Source organism: Schistocerca nitens, chromosome 6, assembly GCF_023898315.1.
Source record: "Schistocerca nitens isolate TAMUIC-IGC-003100 chromosome 6, iqSchNite1.1, whole genome shotgun sequence".
NCBI lineage: Eukaryota > Metazoa > Arthropoda > Insecta > Orthoptera > Acrididae > Schistocerca > Schistocerca nitens.
This window is the reverse complement of record NC_064619.1, coordinates 147,880,756-147,896,866: the sequence shown is the minus strand read 5'-3', so window position 1 is coordinate 147,896,866 and position 16,111 is coordinate 147,880,756. Positions and strand designations below refer to the sequence as shown.

The 16,111-nt window shown below is 40.1% G+C and overlaps 2 protein-coding genes across 2 annotated transcripts in view; one reads left to right on the top strand and one right to left on the bottom strand.

Moving 5' to 3' along the window:
* The window catches only part of LOC126263263 (uncharacterized), a 292,463-nt gene that overhangs the window by 115,982 nt on the left and 160,370 nt on the right, over positions 1–16,111 (bottom strand). The gene's annotated exons all lie outside the window — the stretch shown is intronic.
* LOC126262362 (uncharacterized) lies at positions 8,046–14,286 on the top strand. The gene is made up of 2 exons (XM_049958947.1): positions 8,046–8,382; positions 9,853–14,286. The coding sequence occupies exons 1-2, from the start codon at positions 8,230–8,232 to the stop codon at positions 12,523–12,525; spliced, it is 2,826 nt and encodes a 941-aa protein (XP_049814904.1). The 5' UTR covers positions 8,046–8,229; the 3' UTR covers positions 12,526–14,286.

Here is a 16,111-nt window from a genome sequence, read left to right as displayed (position 1 = left end):
CGAAAGTTTATTTACGACTTTCATCAGTCGTCATTTATTAAACGAATATGATTCATACCACGTAATGTGATAGAATGAACTTATAGGTCTGGGCTTAATTCAAAACATTTGAGTAAATTAAATTTTAATCGCTCTACTGCCTTCATTTAAAGTAATTCCTATTCGTTACTTTCCGGATGAAAACACGAATAAAATGGTTCAAATGAATCTGAGCACTATGGGACTTAATATCGGAGGTCCTCAGTCCCCTAGAACTTAGAACTACTTAAACCTAACTAACCTAAGGACATCACACACATCCATGCCCGAGGCAGGATTCGAACCTGCGACCGTAGCGGTCGCGCGGCTCCAGACTGTAGCGCCTAGAACCGCTTTTTTTTTGTATTTTTAGGATGGTCAGGGCTCGGCCACTCCGGCCGGCCACGAATGAAAATTCCAGCATTGATAGATATCCTGAAACGCCTGCAGAGTGTTCAATAGCAGCTTTTTCTGTTGGAAGTGAAGTTGACTAGCCGAGTTAATTAGCGGTTCCAGAAAATAAAAATTCAATGGCAGTTCACAGATTATACGTGTGAACAGTAATTCATTGAAAGGCTCATGTGATAAGTTCTTAACTAACAATTATTACACCTTGTTTCATTAGCGTTTCCCTTTATAAAAGTTTTCATTTATTCGGTTGGATTAGTTCTGTTTCGTAAGAACGTCCCTTTCGAGCCGTAGTAGTAAGCAGCTACCGTTTCGTGTTCACTCAGTTCAATACGGCGCCGAGCGCAACCGTTGGCTTCATAATAATCAAAGGAGGCGCCCTCAGCTTATGTTTCTGTATACTATCTATTCTGTGGCCTCACTGCGTGCATCATAGCAGGCTTTTGCAAGGAAATGAATGAGACGAATCGTTTTTGTGATACGAAAAACACTGGTTGCGCTTCTGACAAATGATGCGACTTCGCGTTTTTCTGGTATGTGACCACAGCTTCCAACCCACGCTTTGACTGCTACTTCATTCCTGACGTGAAACGGAGGAGCAGGGTTCGAATCATAAATTGGTCGTCCAGATTTTGGTTTTGCATTGTTTTCCTAAATTGTTTTAGACGGTTGACAAGACCACGGCCGATATCATTGCCATTCGCTCTCCAATCCAAGTTTATGCTTTGTATCTAATGTCGCTGTCGTCGACGGGACATTCATTCCCACATAGCATAACGTCTAATCCACAGCAACTAAACATTGTACAAAATTGGTTGCATTCTTTTGAAATAGTCCAAACAATGCCGAGAAATTTGCTTTTAAATTTGCCCTTCGCCAAGGTTTAACAAATGCTTCCTCATATTACATAAACAAAATAACTGTTTCTTCTGATGTGCCTCAGACGCTAGCAATGTCATATAACTTTAATCGTGGAACACGCAATACATCTTTGGCATTTTCTCGAAATTTTCGTTGCTGCAGTTTTGCAATGTCCGTCACGTGGATGATCTTCAAGAGAACTTCCATCACGTTTGAACTCAGACGTCCATGTCCTAATTGAGCCCCTTGGAGTACAAGCGGTGTAGCTCACGTATGTTGAAAAGCGAGGAGCAGACTGCATTATAAACTTTCATCAACTTTGAACGGATTTTCGTTGGCGATAAATCGCCGACAACGAAGAATTTTATGATGGCACGATAGTCAAGTTTACCCATATGAGTGAAAACACACACACACACGCACACACACATTACTGCTATTTTATAATTCCGGTAAAGAAAGCTCTTTGCTCAGATCAAATTTACACTTGATTTGCATTATTTCGTAACATGCACTAAATAAACAAAATCAATCCCATCACTGTGCCGTGCTAAGAATTTTCAATCCTTGTTTTAATTTATCCATTAAATAGCCCATCCTCTTGCTAGCCACTCCCGTAATCAACAGATGAAAAAATAACAGGTTGTTCTAGTTTTCAGAAAGAGGTCAGACGCACACTACTGTTACAGCTCATTATCCTTTCTCCAGTTTGATTTACAACTATGAAGCCCAAGCATGATAACCTTTGTAGTTTAGAGACCAAACAACTTTTTTCCCCTCCGTGTCCGTACATAATGGAGCTCGAACTGATGCCGCTTTTCTGAGGATTTTGACGTCCTTGCATGAAGTTTCACACTGGTATCCCAGTAAACAAATATTGGAGCCTGTGGGATTGAGACTCTGTAGGTTTCTCTCTGTGGGAATGAACTGTCTTAAGCGAAAGTGGATCAGACATGCTGCAGACAAGTAACATATACGAAATGGAATAATCGTATAGATTTCGGTTCATTTCTAGGATAATGCGAAAATGTAGTCCATCTACGAAGGAGGCTGCTTAGAAAATACTTGTACGATTCATGCTAAAATACTGCTCAAGTATGTGGGACCCATACCAAGTAGGAATAACGAGGGAAATACTGAACGTCTACAGAGAAGAGCATCAGGAATGGTCAATGGTTTGTTTGCCTGATAGGAGAACGTCAAGAGATTGCTGCAGAACCTGAACTGCCAGACACCAACTATCCCTCAGAAACCTACTTACAAAGTTTCAGGAACCAGTATTAAATGAGGAATCTCACATAGCCCCTTACGTGTGCAAAGACAACGATAAATTAATTACGGGCACGAACAAAGTGATTTAAACATGCTTCCCGCGCTCCACACACGAATGGAACCGAAAAAAACCTTGTTCCATGCACTTAACAGTAGTTTCAAGAGCATGGATTAAATGACAGCAGATTTATTAAGCTCTTCGTGAATGACGCAGGTGTACGCTGCATACACTGCACAGTTATGCATAGCCTATATCACGCTTCCTATGGAAAAGGAGCGCTTACTGCTTCGAACAGGGACGTGACTCAAAGCCCTAAACTGATCTCAGGGGTAGACCACAGCCCGAGCACAACTGAATGCACATTTCAAGGCTCTGACGACTGTTCTGAAACGCAGGAAATGTTCTTGACAAGTCAGTTCGACAACAAAATATACCTCGCCGTCATTGACCACGAAGCCCAACGACGTCTGAAGAGGGAGCAACCTCCAACTGTCTCAGGATATGCAGTTTACCGACCAAGTGTGTACCAGATCCTCATTGACTGGTCTGAATCGCAGACGACAGGCAGTGTTTGTCCGTTCGCGACATACAGCGGTGTGCAAAACTTAAGAATCAAAGTAACTTTTGCATGATGTTCCGCCATTTTTAATGTCCAGAGGACCATCATGAACCCCGGTGACTTAAGTATAATTATTGTTTTTGAATAAAAGTGTCATTTATGTTCGTCTCATAGCATATTTCTTTCAGTTTTCTTCTGTACTACACTGTACTGTAGCAGTTATTTCTTTGTATGATCTAAGTGTCATCGAGTTATGTTACTTGGCAGTCATACACCACGCTAAAGTTACTTTTGTCTTTAAATTTTCCACACCAGTGTATTTCTACGCCTACAGTTGCGTCTCCTAATGTTAGAGACATGATCAGAAGCTAAGAAGACGAAGACAGCAATCTCAAACTTAAACAAGTTCAAGAATTGAGGAATGAGCTCTTCAAAGATGAATGTGCTTCATCGTACATAATTATTGTCATCACACATTCCCTGCAGAGATGAAGTGCTAACCCATATACATAGCCTAAAAAGACATAGCAACACTAGACAGTAATCAATGTGGAGTAATGAAATTTCAGGAATGTTTTGTCTAGGTAACATATGTAAGTATCAAATTTTTGTCGGGTTTCCAGCCGGATCAAACTGTCATCTGAGCACAATATTTCAGCGGTCCACCTGGCCGCCATCATCATGTGAGAAAAGCTACGTTGCTCTCGCCGATAACTGATTCTACTCGCAAATGACTGCACCTTTTTATGCATCGGAAGTACAACAGTGCATAGCTAGATACAGTAGGCGAGCGCTCAGTCATTCCTGCTGCTGCTTCCTGGCGAAAAAAAAGAGTTGCAGCGCCTCCGGTTGTGAATGCTGTTGGAAACGATATATCGTTTCAAATGATTATCCATAGCCGGCCGATTCAGATGCCGTTGTTTCTTCATGTCCGATAAAACAGGATTCCACGTTTTACTTAGCGGGTATCCATTATCACGATTAATGATATTATCTGCTAGTCTGATTTCGACAGATTCTTTTAAAATACAATCGCAATACCGAGAAGCATTTTCAACTAATTGTGTCTCATTGTATAGCATCCCGTGTCCCTCTGAAAAGCAATGCTCAGCCACCGCAGATTTATCTGGTTGTAAAAATCGCGTATGGCGATGATGTTCAATACACCCGTCGTTGACGGTACGAATAGTCTGGCCAATGTAAATTTTCCCGCACTCACACGGTATTTTGTAAACGCCAGACTTCTTCCAACCTAAGTCATCTTTGACAGAGCCAAAAAGTGCTCGAATCTTAGTTGGCGGACGAAAAACACATCTGATCTCATATTTCTTCAAAAGTCGACCTATCTTGGCGGACACAAAAGAAAAACTTGATATACTAATACGCCGGGAAAGTCTACGTAGCAACATACGTAAGTGATCAACACTGCAATATCTCAGGCTAATGCAAGCGCGAGATAAGCTACTGCAAATGCGAAATGCTGGTATATTAATAACTGGGATAACCGCCAGAATGTTGAATTTAAGCGTGCAAAAGTGTATGCATTATGTTGTACAGGTGCCCGATGTCATTTTATGGACGGAGTTCCATGCCTATTGCACTTTGTCGGTCAACACAAGGACGGTTAATGCTGTTATAGACGACCCTGGGCCGGCCGCGGTGGTCTCGCGGTTCTAGGCGCGCAGTCCGGAACCGTGCGACTGCTACGGTCGCAGGTTCGAATCCTGCCTCGGGCATGGATGTGTGTGATGTCCTTAGGTTAGTTAGGTTTAAGTAGTTCTAAGTTCTAGGGGACTGATGACCACAGCAGTTGAGTCCCATAGTGCTCAGAGCCATTTGAACCATTTTTAGACGACCCTGGAGGTGTCGTCCTACGATGTCCCATAGGTGCTCGCCTGGAGACAGATCTGATGATCGAGCAAGCCAAGGCAACATATGGACACTCTGTAGAGGCATGTTGGATTACAGCAGCGGTATGTGGGCGAGCGTTATCCTGTTGGAAAACACCCGCTGGAGTGCTGTTCATGAACGGCAATATAACAGGTGGAATCACCAGACTGACGTACAAATTTGCAGTCGGGGTGTGTGGGATAACCACGAGTCCACTCCTGCTGTCATAGAAATCACATCTCGAACCCAGTGAGGTTCAAAATGGTTCAAGTGGCTCTGAGCGCTATGCGACTTAACTTCTGAGGTTATCAGTCGCCTAGAACTTAGAACTAATTAAACCTAACTAACCTAAGGACACCACACACATCCATGCCCGAGGCAGGATTCGAACCTGCGACCGTAGTGGTCGCTCGGCTCCAGACTGTAGCGCCTAGAACCGCACGGCCACTCCGGCCGGCCTCAGTGAGTTGTTGATAATGGCGTTCTTGTTGCCTTAAAGGCATTCTTGACTGACATCAACTCAAGACTTCCAGGCTCAAAGTTAACTAACGCTCACGACCGTTACAGCTTGTATTTAGAGCAAACCTGATTTGTATCCTCGCAGTGGCGCTACTAGCGCTACTCATTTGCACCTGCAGCGAATTTTTCAGATGTAGAAACACGCCTACCAACTATCGTTTATGTCACACAACTCCTTCTTGGTGTTGCGATTTTTTTCCGTCAGTGTAAGTATTGGGACAACACCACTTTTATTCCAAAGTACCGTTATCCAAGATGGCGGCGATGACTTCAGCTGAGTACCGTTATCCAAGATGGCGGATTTTGGCGGGAAGTTTGCATTTTGGCGGGGAAGTGCCACGCCCCCCCTCGCCCAGAAAAACGGCGCGAAGTTAAAATTCCACCATCATAATGCATCACACCCCCATTATCTCTACTAGGCAAAAAAAATGTCGGGAAAAAAGGACTTGTCGTTATTAAAAAATGGTTCAAATGGCTCTGAGCACTATGGGACTTAACATCTGAGATCATCAGTCCCCTAGAACGTAGAACTACTTAAACCTAACTAACCTAAGGACATCACACACATCCATGCCCCTTCGAACCTGCGACCATAGCGGTCGCGCTGTTCCAGACTGAAGCGCCTAGAACCGCTCGGACACACCGGCCGGCTGTCTTTATTATTTAAGCAATTTCAAGCAGATGTGTTTGCCACTAGGTCTGGACTGCAACTGGCTTAGTTCATATCGTCGCCACCAGAGGGCGTCTCCGCGACATCAGATCATGACGCAATTACAGCCATTCAAGATGGCTGCACCCGGTGTATCAACCACGAGCTCTAGAGCCAAATTGGCTTAGTTCATATCGGTGCCACCAGAGGACGTCACCGTGACGTTGGGTGATGACGCAGGTACCGGTATTCTAGATGATCCTATACAGTGTGCTCACCGCGAGCTCCAGAGCCCAACTGGCTTAGTTCATATCGTGGCCACCAGAGGACGCTACCGTGACTTTGGTTGATGACACAAGGTCGTCCGCTCTCTCTCGCACCGCGCCACTGGCTCGTGCGCGTCCGACTGTTTACGTCAAACACCCTCAGCCACCACCTCTACACACGCACTGTACATCAAACACCCTCGGCTGCCACCTCCATACACGCGCCGTACATAGTCTTCTGTAAATATGCTAACTAAACTAACACTCACATCATGCATCTAACCTGTCAATTACCTGCGTACTTAATTCCATTTCAATTTTAATCATATTCAATAAGTGAATTTAAAATTTCAATATTCACTTATCAAATGAGAAGTTCGACATTTTTCCCACTATCAGCGTGGTGTTCATTCATGACATAGCACCCCCCCCCCCTCCACCCCTAGATTGATGCAGTCCTATTGGCTGCTGCATTAGTCACATGATTCGACTTCATTGAACCTAGGACTTGGAATCAATTTTCACCAATGCCACACCCACCTGGACTCGGAATCAAATGGTCTCCATCACGGTCCTCAACCCAGCACCACGCCCCATTACCGACCCATGTTGACAGGCTAACGTGTACTAACCAGCACTAATGTGTACTAACGTGCACAGCACATGACTTCTTCCAAGCCGGCCGGGGTGGCCGAGCGGTCCTAGGCGCTAGTCTGGTACCGCGCGACCGATACGGTCGCAGGTTTGAATCTTGCCTCGGGCACGGATGTGTCTGATGTCCTTAGGTTAGTTAGGTTTAAGTAGTTCTTAGTTCTAGGGGACTGATGACCTCAGAAGTTAAGTCCCAAAGTGCGCAGAGCCATTTGACTACGTCCAAGATGGTGGGGCAAAATAAAACGCGAAAACAGATCTGAAGAAAAGTCTTACTTTGCAGGCCGTGTCTCCACCACGAGATTTACTGTCCAACTGACATAGTACACATTACTGCCATCAGATCGCACTGTCATCCCTCGTATGTCCTAATCCCAAATGGTGGTCTGTAGGGGCGAGAATTATGCTACAATTACTCAGGCTGCGCTAAGCTGCTGGGGAGAGTAAGGAAGGAGTCCACTCTATTTACTTTCGAACATTTTATTTAGAGATCGAATATATTTATCACACTGAGGCAAAACACTCTCCATCTTATGCTTGCGCTCGCAATACACACTCTACAGACACGCAAACAACTCCTAATTTACGCAAATAATTTAATAACAGACATTCACACTCCTAAATAATTCAGCACAATTATGTCTAGACACGCTCAGTACTCGTAAACTGTCCAAATAACTCATAGCACAGCCTACACACCTGCTCGCGAAATAACGCAATCAACGCCTGCAAGCACCCTCCGCCAACCTCTGTCCACAGCCCCAACGACATGGCGCAGCCGTCAGCTGTCAAACCACGCATAGGCCCCATGCCAGGGTCCCGCAAGTGGCCACATCTCATTCATACTTCATTTCTGAGAAATTCCTATCCAGACACGTGTTCACCTAGACCAGCACCCCCTGTAAAAGAAAGCCTGTCTACGTAGTGCGTGACGTCACAAGATGGCTACACACATAGTCCCTTCAACAGTTTCACGGAACAGTGCTTGTGAATAGTCGTTCGGCGAGTTTCGCGTCAGTTTACTATTATAGTGAATGGTGTTCCTGCGTTAGTGTACGTGATTTGGTTGTTTAGTTTATGTGCAGTAAAGTGGTGATCTGTTTTTCTTGCCTGTGAAAATTTCGTTGCCTGCAAAATGCCGTATCGTTGTTGTGTGCCGAATTGTAGAGGAAATTACGACGGTGGACCAAAAGTAACCGTGTTTAAATTTCCGGAGGATGAAGCAACGAGGAAGAAATGGTTGTCAAGTATTCGCAGAGATAACTTCACTCCTTCTTCAAGTTCAAGAGTAAGTATTTGTTTTGTTTATTTCTTAAAAGAGGTTAAGTGTGCTAACAAAGAATAGGCACTTATGCAGTAAGGAAGGTCAGCGACATTTTGACTAATATATCAGATCTTAACTGAATAAGTGCCGAAGAAAATAGCGTTTCGTTTTCTTGCCCTGGCAATTCTACAGTTTAGCTGGTATAGGTTATATGAATTCTGTATTCTAGAAGTTCAACCAGTATAGTCTAAGCACAGTCATACTTACGTAGTTAAATATCTCAGTATATCTTTATACTTACTGTTTATGCTGCCTGTTGTTAGGAATAAAAGTCTGTTTATAATTAAGTACGTGCACTTAAGATACAGACGACTTTCGATGTATTCTGCTTCTGTATTTAGTGTTTCTTTTTGCTGTAAAAGTCTTTAGGAAGTTGCCTGTTCAAAAACAAGTAATGTGGTGTACCCAGAAATTGAAAATGAAGTAAAAACAGTGTCTCAGTCGCTTGTTTTTAATAAATTATTGGTCGGAATTTGAAGTCATTGCAAGGAATGTTACTATTAGGGAATATAGTAGGCTTTAGACTTAACAGTGAACCATAGACAGGAAAAATGAATGAGTACATGAATGGATTAACAGGCCATCACAAAATGCAAAGGGAGAAACTGTGAAAACATATTAAAAATACTTGTGGATTTTACAAATTCTTACTTTCTGGGTCTGGAATTTCAGATACATGCCAGTGGCCTACACAGCTGTCTTATAGATACACAGCTAAAGTACTTGAAAGCAATTGTGTGCTCATGTTTAGCCTAATAGGTAGCACATAAGTGGCAATGTATTAGTTCATCATACTGTCAGTTTTTATGTAAGTTATGAACTGATATCAAAAGCGAAACAGTGTCTATCTGATAAAAAGCACTACCTTTAAGTATTTCATAGTTCTAAAGGTTACACAGTGTGACAATTACTTTGTATTATTCTGTTACTGTGTCACAGTTGCTTCTATGGATTACACCTGTGTGAGTTTGGTGTCATCATGCTTTCTTGTGTCCGAGGTGTGTGTGGGGGGGGGGGGGGGGGAATAGAGCAAGACATTAAGCAAAAATCCCACCCCTCTTGTAAATATATGAGCTTCAAGGCTAAATTATAAAAAAAATTGTCACTGTTATTGAATTATGCTACAAACATTAGTCAATGTTTGTAATTTTTGATGGGGCAAGTACTTTCTTCATTTCACCATCTCTTTAAGAGCTTGTTGCCATGACATGTAACTGCATGTGTTTTGATATTGTAGTGTTATTTTTTTATAGAGTTACTATGCCATGGCCACATTTGTCACTTGAGTATTCTTCTGCATTTTAGTTGGGAGTCTATTTGTATTTTAGAACTAGAAACTAACTTTATATTCATAAATTGTTTTCACACTATTAATATTGTCATCACATTCAGTTGTAAGCACCTTTTTCATTTTTTATTCATTTTTAATTACAGGTATGTCATGTTCACTTCCACAAGGATGATGTTATTTGGGAAACACAAATTGTGGATCAAAGGACTGGTCAGTTATTAAGAGCCCCCCTTCTCAAACCACGTTTGAGACCAGATGCAGTTCCATCACTACTCCCAAACTGTCCTTCCTACCTTTCAAAAGAAGAAAGTAGACGTGAAGGGCCAGAGGAGAAAAAACAAAGGCTTGAAAATGAGCAGTTAGCTGCAGTGTTACAATATAGTTTAGCATCACAGAAGGACTATGAAAACAATTTCAGCTTCAGTTCTTTAGAAGAGTTGATGTTGCGTACGAAGGAAGTGGATTTGCCCAACGAGTGGAGTGTGATTGAAAAACACAGTGATTTTGTTTGTTTTTTAAAGATAATAAGAAATCCAGCACCATTAATCACACATTCTGTCGTTATAGATAGTAATTTAAATGTTTCATTGTTTAAGAAAGATGTACAAATTAAGACATTAGGAAAAAGATCTTTTCCCGTAATTGTAACCAATATCCATGAAATTGTCAGTGTACTGCAGGAGTTTTCAGACACAGATTGTGGGCACTCAGAAACTTCTATAGATAGTATTGTAGAGATAGTGAAAGACAGTCTAGGAGTGCTGAAAGACAGTGTACAGGAGAGTGAAAAGGAGATGGTAGACTTTATATATGAACAAGTTAGTCTCCTAAATGTAAAGAAATTTAATCATAGGTTTAGTTCTACATTTATGATACTGTGTTGTTTGCTATTTTCAATTTCATCTCATGCTTACAATTTCTTACGTAGCAGCTCATTAATGAAAATGCCACATCCAAGCACTCTGCGTAGGATCTGCAGCAAATTTAATGTGAATCCATCTCACGAAAGGCTTGGGGGAAGTAATTTCCTGTCCTATGCAAGACAGAAATTTCAATACTTGAACAGCGATGATGTCAATGTTGTTTTGAGTGTAGATGAAATTCATCTAAATTCTTATTTGGAATATAAAGGAGGTAGTGTTTTGGGCATGTCATATAACTCGGAATGTGCTGCAAATTCAGCATTTGTATTTATGTTGCAGAGTGTCAAGTCTTTGTACAGGGATGTTGTTCACATTTTACCGGTGAAAACCATTTCATCTAATGCATTATACGATGTGCTACTGGCCATAATAAATGGCCTTGAACTAATAGGCTATAGGGTTTTTTGTGTGGTAACTGACAACAACAAAATCAATAGCAAAACCATGTCAATGTTTTCTCCGGATAAAGCTGTTAATATAGTTTTTAAACATCCCTCTGATCCTAATCGCCCACTTTTCTTTTTAATTGATGCCATACACATTGTTAAATGCATAAGAAATGTGTGGCTGAACCAAAAAAATGATGGTAAAGATATGTTTTATCCTCAGTTTCCAGTTAGAAAAGAAGTGGAAGAAAATAAGTTTTCTGTAGCTTCTTTTAAAACACTGAAACAGATTTATGACATAGATTCCAGTTCTTTAGTAAAATATTGTCACACATTGTCTCTCAAATCACTTTGCCCTACATCATTAGAAAAACAGAGCATGAAACTAGTGCTGCAGATATTCAATCGACATGTGTCAGAGGGCCTTGAGGTAGCTAGTGATAAATTTGATTTGAGACATGCACCATCAACAGCAGAATACATTCGAATAATAACAAAATGGTTTGATGTCATGAATGTGAAATCAGTGTTTAAAGGGAAACACAAACAGAATCCTTATATGGATCCGTTGACAACTGATAGCGTTTCTATGCAATTTTTGCTAGATTTTCTAGACTGGCTTGATGTGTGGAAAGCAAAGGGTTTGTCAAGTGGGTTTCTCACAAAAGAAACATTTTTTGCTATTCAGCATACAACATATGCCGTTGTAGAGATTGCTCGATACTGTACTGAAGAGCTAGGTATGAGCTATTTACTGACAGCCAAGCTACAAACAGATGTGCTTGAGCGGCGTTTTGGAAAGTATAGACAGCTTGCAGGTTCCCAATACAATATTTCAGTGACACAAGTCTATGAAGCAGAAAAGAAGCTTCGAATTCAAAGTGTAATGCCTTTAGTTTTATGTTCTCCTTCCTATGGCAATATCACAGTAGGGGCCATAAAAAATTTTATGTTTTCTGAAGTTGAAGAAACAGACACATTAGACATAGAAGTCAGTGTAACTCAAGACGATGTTCTTTCAGTGAAAGATATTGCAACGTCTTTAACTTTCATTGCAGGCTACTGTGCTCATGCAGTGATTAAGAAGCTGAAATGTGAGAGTTGCCTTAATGAAATTGTGATTGAAAAGAAGTTGCCAATAAACGAACATTTTAGTTTGATACAGAGACTTGATCATGGAGGACTAAAATACCCATCAGACACTATTTTAAATATGATTGTCTACACTTATATTGTCATCAGCAAACTTCGCAAAGAACATGAAAGAGATTTTCTTGCCTGTACGAATCAACGTGCTATTGCCTGTGCAGTAGCACTTGCTACTCTTCACGAAAATGACTTTTTATTATTTGATGGGGTATGCTGCAATGGACATTCATCCCAGGCAATAATGAAAAGTGTTGTTTGGGTTGGTGTCAATATATTTTTAAACAACTACTGTAAAAAGATTAATGGAAAAAAAATTTCAAAAAACACTCAGCGAAAACTGCAAACTCTTACAACATAATTTTGAAATCTTTATCTTAGATTCTTTTTAAATCATTAATACAAAACCTGTCATCAGTAATATTGCCACATCAACAAATGCCTCTTAAGCTGAACTAGTCAGGTTAATCTGAAACTAGTCAAACTTACCAAATTGCAACTTATGGCTGAGAGTTTGTATAAATATTTTAATATACAGCTGCTAACAGCTATCAACACTAATAGCCTAACGTGAAATTTTTATCAAAGAAATTAATCTTTAATATAAAGAATCTTACACTAATTCTTTCTCAGTTGAAGTTGGGTGGTGAATGATACATACAGGAGGGAGGGGAGGGGGTGTGGCAGGCAGAGAGGACCAATAGTAATCTTTTTACAGTATGTGAAACCTAAAAATCAATTCGCTTGCTTTTCCGAGTATGACTTAAACCACTTCTTTGCTGCATGCCTTATTCATAGTATTTCTAATTTGTGTAATAAAGTTATGTGGCCCAACATGGCACATGCCTTTGACAAAGACAAGGCAATGCCATTTTGATCACCTTCCTTTATTATTTTGAGAAAAACTTACACAAACTGTGCTATAGCAGACTCCACTTTTTTTGCAAACAAGGTTAGTTTGTTTTGGTGATAAATGGAAGACAAGAGCAAAATTGCTCTATAGTTCTCTACATTCTCTGCAACACTTTTCTTTGTATACTGAAGTTATTACTTTAGCTTGTGATACATGTGAGAAATCTGCCAATTTGTAATGATTCATTAATTGTTACTGTTGAAAAAGCTATTATAGTATTTATGCATTCTTTAGGTAGACAGACTTCGATTTCACGTAGTGTTTGTGGTGTTCCTCTGTCTTCTGCTACTGTCACTGTTGTGAGTGCAGATGTGCATGCTGTGACAATTGCCTCTCTTTTTCTGTGTTTACTACTTTCTCTGCAGCTGTTATAACTGTTGTTCTCTCAACATTTTCTTATGTAGATCATGTTTGCCTATATTTTACTACCAATACAAATGGAGAAGCTGGTAGGGGAGGGCTTTGCAGTACTTTCATGGCCTTCTTTGTGTATAATGATTGGCAGGTCTCCTCATCTAATAGTAATGTAATTGTGGAACAGCTCTCACTTCTGTTACAAGCACTATTGAGTGCCACTAATCCTCAGGTTGACTAATTACTGAGCTCTTTAAATAGATGCTTGCTCTGTGCCATAAAGTGCCTACTTGTTAGCTCATCTTTGCCGAGGAGAAAAATATCTGAGGTGGACTCTCAGGTATGCCCTTCTGTTGGCTTTTTGAATATATTTGTTTATAAAAGAATATTAAAAAAGCTTAAGCCTGTCACATTTGCTTTTCACTCACCTAATCTAATTAATGTAACCAGATCATATTCCAACACCACTTGACACATTTTTGCCACATAACATACACTTACAGTTGGTAATTACTTGCAATTTACAGGGTGACCTAATATAATGTCTATATGCATCGCCATTTTTCTACTACAGTGCTTTCATATGCATTCTTCCTACACAAAACTTCATGGTGCAGTGTTTTATTTGCATTCTTTTAGTGTCCCACTTAAAGACCTTCCATTACTACCCTGGAGATTATAAAATAGCAATTTCATAATTAATGTTGTTCAAAATTTATCATTATTATTCCTAAAATTATGAAACTTAAGTCTCAAGAATGTGGTTATTGTTAATGTTTGGCCTTGGTGTCCATAAGTCTTAATTATTTTGTACCTACATAGTATTCATGCTGTACATCTATAATTTTCTATTGTGAACCACTATAATCTAAAATTTTTCTCATTCCATGTGTTAGTGATTATTGACAAGAGTGTATGGAAGATGAACAAAAGAAATAAATAAATTCATTCATACACAGAATTTTTTTACTTAATTTGCATTCATTCATATCAGCATGGTCAGTAGATGAAACTTGTTTTCCACTTCTAAACAATTACCAGTATATATATTTTGGAATGATGATCTGTTAAAGTATTGCAACTAAATAGAGCTGAACCACCACCCCCACCCCTTTCCCCAAACTTACGGAAGGATGAAGTATCTAAGCCACTGGTGAGTGCAGCCCAAATGTGATGCCAAATGAAGGTAAGTGTTCATTTTTCACAATTATTTCATCACAGGTCACATCACGTCATAAAACTTCTCAACAGATGAAATGAAAGTTTACTTCGTAGTTGAAATTTATTTATGTGCAATTCATGCAAACAGTTTGTTTCAAAGTATATACTTCTTAGTACAGAAACATTCTTTCTTCAAAGGTATTCAGTTTAGAGCAGCGAAATTCTAACCTGGTAATCTGTATTTTGAGACCTCATGTAATTTCAATACATAATGGAAATTTAGTTAACTTACTGAAAAAAGAGAATTCATTGAAATTTGTATTGGCATACCAAAACTTTATGGCAATACCATTACATACTCATCTCAGGTCAGTGAGATTTTCTTAATGGAAAGAAAGTTTCTTAGGGAAAGGTGCACAAACTGAGAAGAGATATCATATCATTCATTAGAACTGCATTTCACTTAAAAAATATTAACAGGAGAAATTTCTTTAAATTTAAAAAAAAGCATGAATACAAGGTTGCTGAAATGGTGGACTAAAACATATGTAGAACATGTTTTTCAGGGCAGTGTTAGTTTTTGAAACGACTCATACTATTGCTTATTACCAGTGCCTCTCTATAGGGGGTGTTATAATTCGAACACTATTTGCCCAATTTTCGTGTTTCTTTTTTTAATTCACAGGTATATCATCCAATCAGGTTTTAAAATGGATTTTGCTACATAAGTAATAAACAGCGGCAATAAGAGTGTCCGTAAAATGTTAGCTGCCAGTGTGCTACTTTGCAAAGTGCCGTCCACATTATTAGACCTGCGTCAAAGTGATGCAATATTTAACTTAAGAAACAGATCAAAAACCCTAAAAGAAAGTCCGCGAGAGCATATAAGAATCTTTCGCGGGTGGCTTTCAATCAAAATTTTTGTCATTAAAAATCGTCTTACACAGGAACTGCAAAACGGAAGAATGGTGAATGGTGGTCAGCCATAAAAGATAAATGTATACCGTTGCAGACGTTTAGATTGGCCTTTTCGAGATTTACAATTTATACTACAGCACTTACAGTTTAGGAATGGTATTGGAAAAGAGCACACTGGTGGCAAGCACTTGCACTTTGTGTAGCTGACGATCTTTGAACGGCTAACCAGACTGCCATCAAACAAGTCGTGACAATCCCCATTAAAGCAACTTTAAAATAAACTACAATGAAATGGGTCCATTCATTTGGGAGTTTTGATGCCTCAGATAATGAAAGTTATTACAGCCACTTCTTACGTCGGGGCTAAAAGGTATGCAGAAATAAGTTACAGACAAAAGAACTGATTCATTTGAGAAAGGAAATCTTGTAATTCATGAGAGAGGTATGTCAGATTTCTTTACGAATTTTCCTCGTGCGGTTCCCGTAACAGTCTATTGCTGTGGCCAAACGGACTGCGAGCACCGGCACCAGACTACGTGCGTGACGTCACTGAGCGGGCGCGCAGGCTTTCCTCTATAGGGGGTGCTGCCTAGACACACGT